Genomic DNA, 13,464 nt, shown 5'->3' on the forward strand with positions numbered 1-13,464 from the left:
AAAGTCACAGTAAGTCACTAGGAGAGTGTGCAAAAGGAAAGATGTCACTAGAGTTCATTACTGTAGAACATTTATCTGTAAATCCCATAAGATCAAGGACCACATATTCTCCTTTCACTGAACGTCCTACAGCTGCTAGCGACAGCTTCTCCTCCCTGATAAAACTGACCTTTACCCCTTACTTCCAAGTACACCTATACTTGACTAATAAATTATGTAAACACATCCTGTCCATTCAGAAACTCCATGAAATTTTTACACTTCTTTCTATCTGTGGTTCCTCACTAAGGTGTTTTAAGTGGTAAACTCCTAGAAGGCTATATCCATGAATTGTCTGTCCACAGTTTTGAGTTTGGGATTGCACACATGCAACCCCAAAGCACATGTTTTAAAAGCACGTTTTTAAAAGTGCTTTTTGGTGAAATGGATCCTTACTGAAGAGAACCTTAACAATGATTCTGAACATACTCCTACAAGACTATAAATGATGGCCAAATCAGAGAATGCTTAGGAATGACACCCGTTTTCACAACTGTCAAGACGATCTCTAAGAAATAGGATAACATTTACTATATCACATTGACTGCCCCTACCTTACACTATTTAGCCCTCTGGATAACTCCTCCATACTCCTTTAGTAAGCCTTTGCGCTTCACTTACTCGCAGCCCACATTCCAGGGTCCCTTCTTCCCATCCAGAACCCCTGACCTGAAACGCCCATAGGACCATTTTTCATGCCCCTACTCCTGCATTTCCCATTCAACCCCAGGCCATCACTTCCATTTCTCCACTCCCCATTTTTCTGCCTCTCCAGACCTCCCATTCCTCCGGCCGAACTACTCAGTCCCCACCCCTTCAACGCCCCAGCCCAATTCTTCCCGCCTGAGACCCCCCTCCCCCATCGTTCCCATTCAGGCTCCACTCCCTATCCTTCTCCTTCCCGACCCCAGCCCGCCCTACCTGCTCCTTGACTTCGGGCCCTGCGGGCCCGGTCCGCTCCTCCAGTCGCTGCCTCCCGGGCGGCGCTCGCCGGCGCGGGGGTAGAGGCTGGGGCTGGGGCAGCTCTGCCGCCCGCTGAGCCCCATCCTCCCGGCGGGCGGCCGGCGGCGGCGGCGGCGGCGGTCGGTCGCGGCAGCGGCTCCGCTTCATTTCTGTGGCTGGGCCCCGCCTGCTTCAGGGCCGCGACTGTCCCGGCCCCGCACGGCCCGGGGTCGCAGCGTTGCCGCGCCAACCACCGCCCGCGGCCACCATGGCCGGGCGGGCGCCCGAAGCCACCGACCCCAGCCCGCAGCGCCTCCGCGCTTCCTGGGACCTCAAGCGCCGCGGTCTCCTCGGTGCTCCTTACGGAGGCTGCAGCATCGCAGCAGCCTAGTCTCCCACCCGGCACACGCTCGGCCGGCTACCAGCCGCCGGCTCCACCGCCAGCCGCCGCCGCCGCCGCCGCCGCCGGCTCCACAGCCAGCCGCCCGCCAGCCCGCCAGCCCGCCAGCCTCCGGCCGGGCCCCGCCCCTCCCTTCCCCTCGCGCGCGCGCACCGGGAGCCCGCCCGCCACCTCCGGTCGCGCGCGGCATCCCGCGCACGCGCCGGCGAACGGTCGCGAGAGACCCGCCCGTGGCTCCACAGCGCGGTGCCGATAGCGCAGGCGGCAGGGTTGGAAGGAGAACGGAAGGGGGCGGGGCCCCGGCGCGCCGCCTGCTGCTGCGGACACTCATTGATTCTTTCATTCATCCATTCATGAAACCTTGTGCCCCGCCAAGCTAAAAGCTGGGGATCCAAAGCTGAATTAGAACCGATCAGCGTCCTTACAGAACTAGGTGGAGAGGGACTAGGAGCAGTAAGGAGACAAAATATACAACTAATGAACAGAACACTACCGTATGCCTTTTTGTTGAGCACCTGCCAACTTAATCTTCACATTGCACTTTGGAGGCAGGTCTGCTCTTGCTCCCGTTTCAGATAAGAAGACAGGTGAAGTAACATGCACCAGGTCACTGAGCAAACCAGACACGATTCAAATTCTGGCTCTTCTGTCCCTTTCCACTGTTTTCCTGCTGCTTCCAGAAAGTAAGTCAGGCCATGGAAAGTCCTATAAAAGAGGAAGAGATGATGGATTCCTATAGGGGGAAGGGGAAGACAAAAAGTCTTCCGAAACATCCGCATGATTCCCCTCTGACAATGAAGTCATCATGTTATAGTCCAGTCCAGCCTGGCCACAGCAAATCCAGCTGCAGCCTGGGCAGCTCGGCCTGCCACTTTCAGTGACTCATCTGCTCAACAACGTGGCTGTAGCTCAGCCCTGTCTGGCCTCCTTATTCTGGCTTCAGCTGGTCTGTCACAGAATCGTATTTTTCCTCTTTTGACTTGACCAGTGTTCTTTCTACAGAAGACTTTCCTGGAGGCTTCATCCATTTTTTTCTAGGCCTCCTCTCTGAACTCTTTCTGAGAGGTAGTAATAGCTAACATCATAGTCAGCCGACTGGATATCAGACACTGCATTCAATTCACATATATGCAAACAAGAGGTAAGTTGTATAACTTCCAGTTTACAGTTGAGGAAATTGAGGTTCAAGTTACATAACATGCTCACTATGACACAGCTAATAAGTGCAGAGCCAGGACTCAAACCAAGGTCTGTCAGATACCAGAGCCTACACACACAACCAGTTTACAGTCTATCATCAGCTGTTCCCATATTCCCTGTTTCAGTTTCTCACCACCATCCCCCCAGTTGCCTCAGCCAGAAACCTGGAAGTCATCCTAGACTCCTTCCTTCCCCTCTTCCGTAACCTTATCATCTCTCGAATCTGTCTCCTCTTTCCACCCGACTGGCACCACCTCAAGGCAAGTCTTATATTCTCTCACCTCCTTGACTGGGTAAGGTTTCTAACTCATTCACTTATATTCAGTCCCTTTCTCTTCAAACCCAACCTCCAAAAGCCTTTACAAGAATCTTTATATGACACGTTACACACTTGTTCTAAACAGTTAAATAGATTTCCATGACCCTCAAGATGAAGTCTAAACTTGCTACAGTCTCTACCTAACTCACCTTCTCTTATTAATCCCTACTGTAGCAACTATTTATAGTTATATCAACTGTTTATAGTTCCCTGCATGTACAGACTCTGCCATGTACTTGGTTACAAATAACAGAAACAAACTCTGATCATCTTAAGCCTAAGGGGGAAACTGGCAGGAAACAAGGATCCTCTCTATAACGCACATCAGGGACATTTTCAGGACACTGCTGTCATCACCACTCCCAAACCACCACCAGACAATGTGCTATGCTGCTGCCACATACCTCTGCAAATGGATTCTAACCATTTCTTCATAGTTGCATCACCATTCCAGATTCACAGTCTCTGGCAGGAGAATCCACTGACTCAACCTTGGCAACTTAGGGACAAGAATTCCATTCTAACCTCTTAACTACCACTATAGGGACTGGGAATGTCAGTGTGACACACAGACTCTAAGGTTGCCCTCATGATTCACCTCCTCCCCAGTGTTTATGCCTTTGTGTGACCCCTCCCCTTGAGGTGGGTAAGACCTGCGACTTGCTTCTAATTCATATAATATAGCAAAGGTGATGTGATATCGCTGCCATAATTACATTTCATTATATAAGACTCTGTCTTCCTAGCAGACTCATTCTCATTCTCACTCTCCTAATGACCATGAAGAAGCAAGCTACCATGTTTTGAACTGCCTAGGGAGAGGGCCATGTAGCAGGAAATAACAGGTAACCTCTAGGAGCTATGAGCAGCCTCTGATCCAAGAGCCAGAAAAAAAAAAAAATCCCCAAAGTGCTCTGTCCTACAACCACAAGAAAATTAATTCTACCAACAACTTGAGTGAACTTGGAAACAGAATCTTCTCCAGTTGAGTCTCCAGATGAGTATATAACCCAGCCATATCTGGACTCTTGATCCACAGGAACTGTGAGATAAATGTGTGTTATTTTAAGCTGGTAAGTTTGTGGTTACTGATTACCCAGTAATAGAAAACTAATACAGCCAGATACTGATTTTCTCAGCCTCTTATCAGTCAGAGATGGCCATGTGACACAATCTGGCCTGGATCCACTCTGACCCCTATTCTCCCAAACTTTATAAATGACAAGCAAATTTTTTCAGTTGCTCAGTCCCAAACCTCACAATGATCCTTGAGTATTCTCTTTCTCACACACTTCACATCAATTCCACTAGCAAATCCTATGCAAATTAACAGGCTATTCCAATTATCTGGGAGAGAGGTGATGATGACAAGTGCTAAGAAAGTAACAGTGGTGATAGAAGAAAGTGAATGAATTTTAGAGAGACTCAGAAAGTAGAAACAACAGGACCTGTTGCCTGCATCTGGGTAGAGAGAAGGAGAGAAGATTTGAGAATGATTTCCAAGTTTCTGGCTCAGACAGCTGATATAGGGAACTGTGAAGAAGAAATCTGAATAGATGATGATTGTTTTAGATGTGTTTGCTCTTAAGCACCAATGAGATACCTGAGTGAAGCTGTACAGTAAGCTATTAGTTAAATTGGTTTAGAGCTCAGAATTGAGGGCTACCAGTGGTGAGATGTGTAACAAATATAAACTTTTCAGTAATCTTAGAGTGTAAATGTGACACTATCTCTTTTCTTTTTTCTAGTTAGTCAGTCAGTTCCCTCATGTGATATTATCAGGAAGTCTAGTATCATCTCCTCCTTAATTATCTAAGAACTCTAAAATTTCTGTATATCCTGAAAGGTAAGTATGGTAGATACCTATTGTTATATAACAAACCATCCCAATATTTGTGGCTCAAAACAACAACCATTTATTTAGCTGGCAATTCTGTGGGTCAACTGGGTGGTTTTTATGGCCTGGGCCAGTTTAGCTGACCACTGCTTGGCTTGCAAATAGGTCTGCAGTTAGCTGAGGATTGGCTGGCATGGCCTTTCTCAGACATCTGGCAGTTTTCAAGCTATTGGCCCTAGCAATGGGGGCAACTAAGTCACATATCTTTCATCATTCAGCAGGCTAGCTTGAATTTCTTCACATGGCAGCGGTAATAGGGGTCCCAAGAGCAGAAAAAAGGCAACAAGCCTCAATGTGAAAGCACTTTTCAAGTCTTCCTTGGTGTCACATTGGCAATTGTGTCATTGCCAAAGCAAGTCAGATCACAAAGCAAGTCAGCATGGGAAGGGACTACAGTTACATGGCAAGAGGAATTGATTCAAAGAAGGGAAGAATTTGTAGCCATCTTTGAAATCTACTTCAGGAAAATCAGTACAATTTTCATAGTCAAGTCCAGCTAGAATTAGATTATTCCATTAGTATCATTGCTTCCCCAGACCATGTTATAGACTGAATGTTTCTGTCCCCCACAAAATTCCTATATTGAAGACCTAACCTACCATGTGGCTATATTTGGAGATGGGGCTGCTAAGGAAGTAATTACAGTTACAGGAAGTCATAAGGATGGGGACTTGATCCAATGGGATTATTATCCTTATTAGAAGAGACACCAGAGAGAGAGTGCCTGTTCTCCCCTACCTGACAAGCACAATAGGGTGTGTGACTCTCTAGTGAGAAGGTGGCCATCTACAAACCAGGAAGAGAGCTCTCACCAGAAACCAAATCAGCTAGAATATTGATCTTGGACTTTTAGCCTCCAGGATCGTGAGAAAATAAATTTCTGTTGTTTACGCCAACTAATCTATAGTATTTTGTTGTGGCAGCCCAAGCAGACTAACACAGACCACATCACAGGGTCCTCCCAAACCAACCAAGATTTTTTGACAAAGGACAATTCCATTCCCTTGGTGCCAAGCTCAACCAAATATGCCCAGGCCAGAGTTCCCACAAATAAACTCTTAGTCCTGTACCTTTTCAGATCCTATACATGGCACAGTCAATTTTCTTTTTTTTTTTTTCTTAAAACATTTGATAGTTTAAATTTAATCATGATGCTTCTTTTCTTAAACGTCTTTTTCAGAGCCAGGGAAGATTTTTATTATCTTTTATTTTTACTTTTTAATTTACATATATATACTGTTCATTGAGCACAGTCAATTTTCAGGGAAACAAGCAGTCCCAGGACAAGTTTCCTAAGGAGCCCACACCATAGGAACCTGCAGTTTTTTCTCCAAGGATTCCTTATTACAATTATGGCAAAAATGGATACTTGTTCCCAGTATCCATTCTTCCCTTTTTATATTATTGGACACATGCCACCTAGAATAGAGATAAATTTTCCAGGCTTCTTTGTGGCTAAGTGTAGCCATGTGACTAAGTTCTGGCCAATGAGCTGTGAGCATAAGTGATGAGTGCAATTTTTGAATTATGCTCTTAAGGGGAAAAAGCATGTCTTCCCTTTCTTCTTTCCTCCCTTCTTCCAGCCTGTTGCTTGGAAAGTGGTTATGGTAGTAATCGATCTTGGACCACAGGGATGAGATAATATCTAAGGGATGACAATGCAACAGTGAAGAAAGTTCCAAGATAAACTCCTGGAGCAGAGCTGAAATCCTTGCCCTCTGTAGTATTACGTGAAAGAGAAATACTCCTTTATCTTGTCACTGTAATTTTGGGTGTCTGTTACATGTAACCAAATCTCCATCATTATTACTTAATATGGTGATTTCTAGTACCTGTTTTGGTAGAGCTGATGGATCCAAATGTAATCTTGGGTAGGGAACCAGCAACAGATGGAAACTGAAGCCATATTAAATACATTACTATACACATGGTGATAAGGGAAACAGGAATCTCAGGGAAATCCAAGACTAAAAGTACAACTGGCCTCAGGGAATTTTGAACTGGAAGCATCTCTGGGGCCCTCAGCAGCAGGAGTGCAGGGCATTTTACTCCATGCTCTGTTATTACCATGACTAAGTTTCTCTCTTGATCTCTGTCTTAATTCGTATGTCTTTTTGCTTTTCATTCAAGAGTCAATCAGCTTTTCTACCCTCAGTTCTGTATTATTGCTTTATAGCATCACTTCTATCTATATTTTCTACTTAGCCAAAATTTTGTCTTGATCATGGCCTCTTCTGTATTAATTGGCTTCTCTGTGCAATTTTTAAAACTTCATTTCTTGCTTCTAATATCTGATTCATTCTCTACTTCTTAGTTCATTTGCCTAAGGATGAGAAGCTAATTGGCTAAACTTTACCTTTCAGATTACTTTAATAGCTGCTGGATAATCTGCACATTAGTTAGGGGTACCTTCTTGCTCTAATCAGCAATGTCTAGGAATTGGGAAGATGGTGTCGATTGGTACAGAACCTGATTGCCTGGGACAATCCCTTGATAGAGGTATGGTAGGGATAATTTTCCATGAAGGTAGATGGTACATTTGTCTGAAACTATGAATAACATGTCTTGGACAGATATATTGGAGGGGAATAAAAGCAGAGACCAGAAATCCCTTAGAAGTCTATTACAAATGAATAAATAAAAGTGATCAGGTACCTGTCAGAGTTTTATAGTAGTAAATCTAGAGAGGAAGGAACAGATTGAAGAAACATTATGCTGTATAATCTACAGGACTTGATAAACAGCCAGATGCAATGGATGAATCAGGGATGATCTTCAGAATTGTGATTTAAATAGCCTTGTGGTTGGTGATGTCTTTCACTGTCCTAGAGAATACTGAAGGAAGAGCAAGTTTCATAATTTTGTTCACTCATTTATTCACACACTCAACAGGTATTTGTTTAATCTTGCATGGAAGAGAAATATTGAGCAAATGCACTCACAGATGTTACAAGAAGTGCAATTTTGGAACTTGTTGATTTTGTGGCACCTACGAGATAAACAAGATGGCTGTATGGGTCTAAATTTCAGGGAAAGCTCTCAGTCAGATATACATATGACAGAATGAAAATTACTTTCAAGCAAATGCTCACAACCTCCTCTCCCACCCCTGAGTCTTCCCCTGGCCAAGAGAGTTCTATAGATGCCAAGATGCTCCTTTGGGCTTTGGGAATGTAGGATAAAGATAATGATAAATAGGGAAAATAATTAAAGGGATGAAAGAAGTAGAGCTTAGTTCAAAATGCTACGTTGCTCTACATGGGAAGGAGCTGTAAGAGGAGAGGAAAGGCTTTTGCATAGCTAAGAATACCATCTACAAAATGAAAAGACAACCTACAGAATGGGAAAAAAATATTTGCAAATGATGCGACTGACAGGGGAATAATTTCCAAAATATCCAAATGGCTCATACACCCTGATATCAAAAAAAAACAAGCAACTCAATCAAAAAATGGACAGAAGACCTAAACAGCCATCTCTCCAAAGAAGATATACAAATTGCCAACAAGCACATGAAAGGATGCTTAATAGTGCTAATTGTTAGAGAAATGCAAATCAAAACTACAATGAGATATCACCTCACACAAGTTAGAATGGCCATCATTAAAAAGTCTACAAACAATGCTGGAGAGGGTGTGGAGAAAAAGGAACCCTCTTACACTGTTGGTGGGAATGTAAACTGGTACAGCCACTATCTGGAGGACAGTATGGAGGTTCCTTAAAACACTAAAAATATGATCTAACAATCCCACTCTTGGGCATATATCCAGAATAATTCAAAAAAGACACATGCACCTTAATGTTCACAGCAGCACTATTTACAATAGCCAAGACATGGAAACAATGCAAATGTCCATCAATAAATGACTGGATAAAGAAGATGTGGTGTATATATTATGTATGTATATATACACAATAGAATACTACTCAGCCATAAAAAGAATAAAATAATGCCATTTGGAGCAACATAGCTGGACCTGGAGATCATCATTCTAAGTGAAGTAAGCCAGAAAAAGAAATAAAAGTGCCATATGATATTGCTTATACGTGGAATCTAAAAAAAAAAAAAAAAAACATACACAATGAACTTATATACAAAACAGACACAGGCTCATAGACATAAAGAACAAACTTATGGTTACCCGGGGGGTAAAGGGGATGGGAAGGGGTAAATTGGGAATTAGAAAATTGCACCTCTTGGGGTTTGATGGAAATGGTAGCTATCTTGAGTGTGGTAGTGGTCTCGTGGATGTATACCTCTATCAAAATTCATCAGATTGTACATCAAAAATATGTGTCATTTATTGTACAGAAAGCATACCATGGTAAAGGTGTTTTTTTTTTTTAATAAAAAAGAGAGAGAGGAAAAGGAGGAAGGTAGAAGACAAGAAAGGAAGATGAGAGAAGAAAAGAAAGCTGTGTGGGTGGGTGGGAGCAGTTTACTGGTGTGTGAAGGAAGTGGGTAGGAGAGGAAGACTATTGTAACGAATGTTGCTACGAATCCTCTTCTCAGTTCCCAAGCAATTCCTGTTAAGGACTTGTGTCATTTTGAAGTTTTTTTGGTGGCTGAACTGTGAACTTCTCTAATTATGGTTTCATGCAGAGATTGAGCCATAGTGCCCTCCCTCAATCATGAAGGATTGCTTAAAAATTTGGGAGCATTTGATGGAGATTGAAGTTTTTGGTACATATATAGATATGAACACTCAGGGTATGTGACTGGAATAAAAATGGTTAAAAGAAAAAAAAAGATGAAGAGTCTAGTATGGAGCCCAAAATTTAAGGTAAGGAACGTAGGTGAAAATTCGGTTAAAGAAAAGTGAGGAAGCCTATAGCTTTTAAAAGCATCTTAAATTCACAGACACTCCATCATTGCAAACATAAGGCAGCTTCAGACTAAAGTAACTGTGAGCATTATAAATTCAGAGCACAATATAAATGTTGTAATCTGTGGCAATGTGAAATAATAAATATATAATAGATGCTGGGAAATAGGTAAATAAATTTGATTTCCTTATTTTTTACTATTGGGAGAGCAAAATATGTTGTTTAAAGGTAATAAATAATAGAGACATAAGCTTACTTGAAGGTTCTTTTAAGGTACATAGGTAATTTCTCAGAAAATTTTTAAAATAATGTTTGTCATTAACTGAAATTACATATTAAAGGAAAAGATAAGGAAGTGAGAAGTGGAAGAATAGTATTTCATCATTTCTGAGAGCAGAGAGTTAATAGATAAAGTATCAAGAAATATAAAAAAATAAAGGTAAACACTGGGAGGACTAAAAACTAACTACAAACTTCCAAGTTAGCAGAAGGTACATGCACAAAATAAAACAAAGCAAATACAAACAATGTAGTAGGGATTAAAAAAAAAAGGTCATCATCTTAAAATAAAACAAAATATTCTTGACTCTTCAGAACAGAAATAAACTCAGAGATCATCAGGAGCAGAGCTACTCCAAGTGTGGTCCTTGAACCTGAGCCAGTTGGCAAACTGTTACTGGTCTATAAAGCAATATGTAAAGGAACTGAGAGCAAGCTCTTAAAACACATTTATAGCAGTTTGGCAGAATAATTTTGTGTCTGTGAATCTAATAATAAAAAAATTGTGTATGTGTGTGTTATTTCATTTTTTCTAGCTGTTCTAATTGCATTTCACAAAAATATGAGTCTATGCAATCAAAAAAAATTTTTTTTAATCTCAGGTAGTTGAGAAGCACTGGTCTAGAGCAGCAGTCACAACAACATCCCCTGGGAACTTGTTAGAAATGCAAATTTATCGAGTTCCCCTTATTTTAGACATTGTGCTGGGAAGGACTCTCTGAAAAAAATCACATTTATGCTAATCTGATAGATGAGTGGACATCAGCCAGGTGAATATCTCCAGAACTCATTCTCCTTATATTTTACTATGTTATCTTCATTTATTCCTGAATTCATTCGTTTAACAAACATTCACAGAGTGCCTACTACATGGCAGGACTTATTCCTGTCAAGCAAACTGAAATGAACATGATCCTTGGCCCTAACGAAATTGTAGTCTATGGGGGATTTCAACTTTTATAGAGGTTTAAGTCTATGTCTCAAATTTCTATTAAGTTCTGCTTTCTATTCTTCAGTTAGTAAGCCAGTCCCAGACAGTTCCGACAACTGTTGCACTATAGAATTTTTCAAGTTGGGTAAAGCTTTCTATCCAACAGTAGTGTCTCTCTGTCTCTCTGTCTCTCTCTAGCTCTAGTTTCCTAAACATTTCGCTAGACCCATCAGCAAATTCTTGAAATGGTTGACTCTCCCCTTCATGAAAAGTAACTTTCTTCTGTAGGCTTGAACATTCTGGGTTTACCTCCTACCTCTTTTATCATTCCTTCTCAGTCTCTTTATGATGTCTCCTCCTTTGCCTAACTTTTAACTGTTGGCATTCTTCAGAGCTCTGTCTTGGATCTCCTACTTTTCTTACTCAAAGTATTTTCTTTAGGTAATCATAAATTCCTATGACAAAATGCCATCTATAATGCTGCTGAGTTTCAAATTTATAAGTTTAGCTCAGATATATTTTCTGAGCTCTTTACTACTTGACATATTCACTTTGATGTGTCTCAGGCATATTTCACAAACATGCCCTTAATGGCCTTTCTATCCTTCTTACTCAGCTTGAATATCAGGGTCTTTCATATTTACATGCTTGCATATATCATTCACTCTTTTGTCCCTCTCTCATTTTGGTATATTCTTTTGGCAAAACCAAAACTCTGGTTAAACCCAAATCTGTGCCTCCACCTTGTATGTAATGTTGCAGCTAAACAGGGCTGGAGAAAATACACGACCATGCGAGAAAGTGATAACTATAAATTTTCTGTGGGCCTTATTGTCGCCCAACAATCACACTGTATGTCCTTACTTCATTCACTCTCCCCTCTCCTAGATGACTATTTCATAACTTCTTACCAAATCCCCCATTATCTCCCATCCTCATGCTCAAATAACATTCTACTTCAGAAGACAACTTCCATAGAATCCCACCATCACATCTTCTGACCTGCCAACATCTGTGGTCACATATTTTGTTTTTCTGTCTGTTATCATAGATGAATTATCTATGTTCTTATCTAAAACCAACACCTCCACTTACACAATAATTTCATTTTCTATGATTTACTCAAGAATATCACTCCAGAAATGCTGCCCTCTCTCTTCAATATCATAATTTCCCTCTCCCTCCTGGATCATTCCATCAATATACTTAAAGTTTCTCTTGTCCTCACTTTGGCCATCAGCTACTTCTAATAATTTTTGCTCCTCTGTGTAACAAAAATTTTAAGAATATTTGTCTGTATGCACTCTCTCCAATCCCTCCCCTCCATCCTATTTTTAAGTCTTTTTATTATAAAATTTTATAAATATACAAAAAAATTGAGAGAATAATATAATGAATCCCCATGTACCCACTTAAAACATTCTACAGTTATGGATATTTACCATATTTGCCTCATCTTATCTTTATTTCTTTTTGTTGCTGCAGTATTTTAGAGCAAATCTCTGATAGTATGTCATGTCAGCTTTATTCACATGTATTTCTAAACAAACAGGAAAATTTCTTTAACCACAACAACATTACAATACAAAATTAACAATAGTCCTTAAAATTACTTGATATCTGATCCATCCAAAACAACCCAATAAAAAAAGTGGCAGAAGACCTAAATAGAAATTTCTCCAAAGAAGACATGCAGATGGCCAAGAAGCACATGAAAAGATGCTTAACATTGCTAATTATTAGAGAAATGCAAATCAAAGCTACAATGAGTTACCACCTCACACCAGTCAAAATGGCCATCATCAAAAAGTCTACAAAAAATAAATGCTGGAAAAAGTGTGAAGAAAATGAAAACCCCTACACGGTTAGTGGGAATGTAAATTAGTGCAGCCACTAAGGAGAATAGTATGGAGGTTTCTTAAAGAGTTAAAAATAGAGTTACCACATAATCCAGTAATCCCACTCCTGGGCATATATCCAGAGAAAACTCTAACTCAAAAAGATATATGCACCCCAATGTTCACAGCAGCACTATTTACAGTAGCCAAGACATGAAACCAACCTAAATGTCCATGTACAGATGAATGGATAAAGAAGATGTAGTATATAAATACAATGGGTTATTACTCAGCCATAAAAAAGAATGAAATAATGCCATTTGCAGCAACATGGATGGACCTCGAGATTATCATACTAAGTGAAGTATGTCAGGGAAAGACAAGTATCATATATCACATATGTGGAATCTAAAAAATGATACAAATGAACTTATTTGCAAACCAAAAACAGACTCACGGACATAGATAACAAAATTATGTTTACCAAAGGGGAAAGGCAGGGGGAAGGATAAATTGGGAATTTGGGATTAACAGATACACACTACTATGTATAAAATAGATAAACAACAAGGACCTACTGTATAGCACAGGGAACCATATTCAATACCTTGTAATAACCTATAATGAAAAAGAATCTGAAAAAGTAAATGTGTAACTGAATCACTTTGCTGTATACCTGAAACATGGTAAATAAACTATACTTCAATAAAAAAGAAATATATCCTGAGAATAAATGGAAGAATCTGCCTAGGAGAGTTCATGCTCTAGTCTCCGTATTTTGGTATTCAGATG

At 40.8% G+C, this 13,464-nt stretch overlaps 1 protein-coding gene across 4 annotated transcripts in view; it reads right to left on the minus strand.

Moving 5' to 3' along the window:
• Nucleotides 1-1,491, minus strand: part of MAST2 (microtubule associated serine/threonine kinase 2) — a 174,904-nt gene extending 173,413 nt beyond the window's left edge. For 3 of the 4 annotated variants that reach the window (XM_074376550.1, XM_074376553.1, XM_074376549.1), the window contains exon 1: nucleotides 961-1,490. In XM_074376550.1, the coding sequence (XP_074232651.1) occupies nucleotides 961-1,149 (189 nt within the window). In that variant the 5' untranslated portion in view covers nucleotides 1,150-1,490. Of the gene's footprint in view, nucleotides 1-960 lie in introns of all 4 variants that reach the window. The other variant, XM_074376551.1, reaches the window with a different exon arrangement.
• Nucleotides 1,492-13,464: the final 11,973 nt, after the last annotated feature.

This window comes from Camelus bactrianus, chromosome 13 (assembly GCF_048773025.1).
Source record: "Camelus bactrianus isolate YW-2024 breed Bactrian camel chromosome 13, ASM4877302v1, whole genome shotgun sequence".
Classification (NCBI taxonomy): domain Eukaryota; kingdom Metazoa; phylum Chordata; class Mammalia; order Artiodactyla; family Camelidae; genus Camelus; species Camelus bactrianus.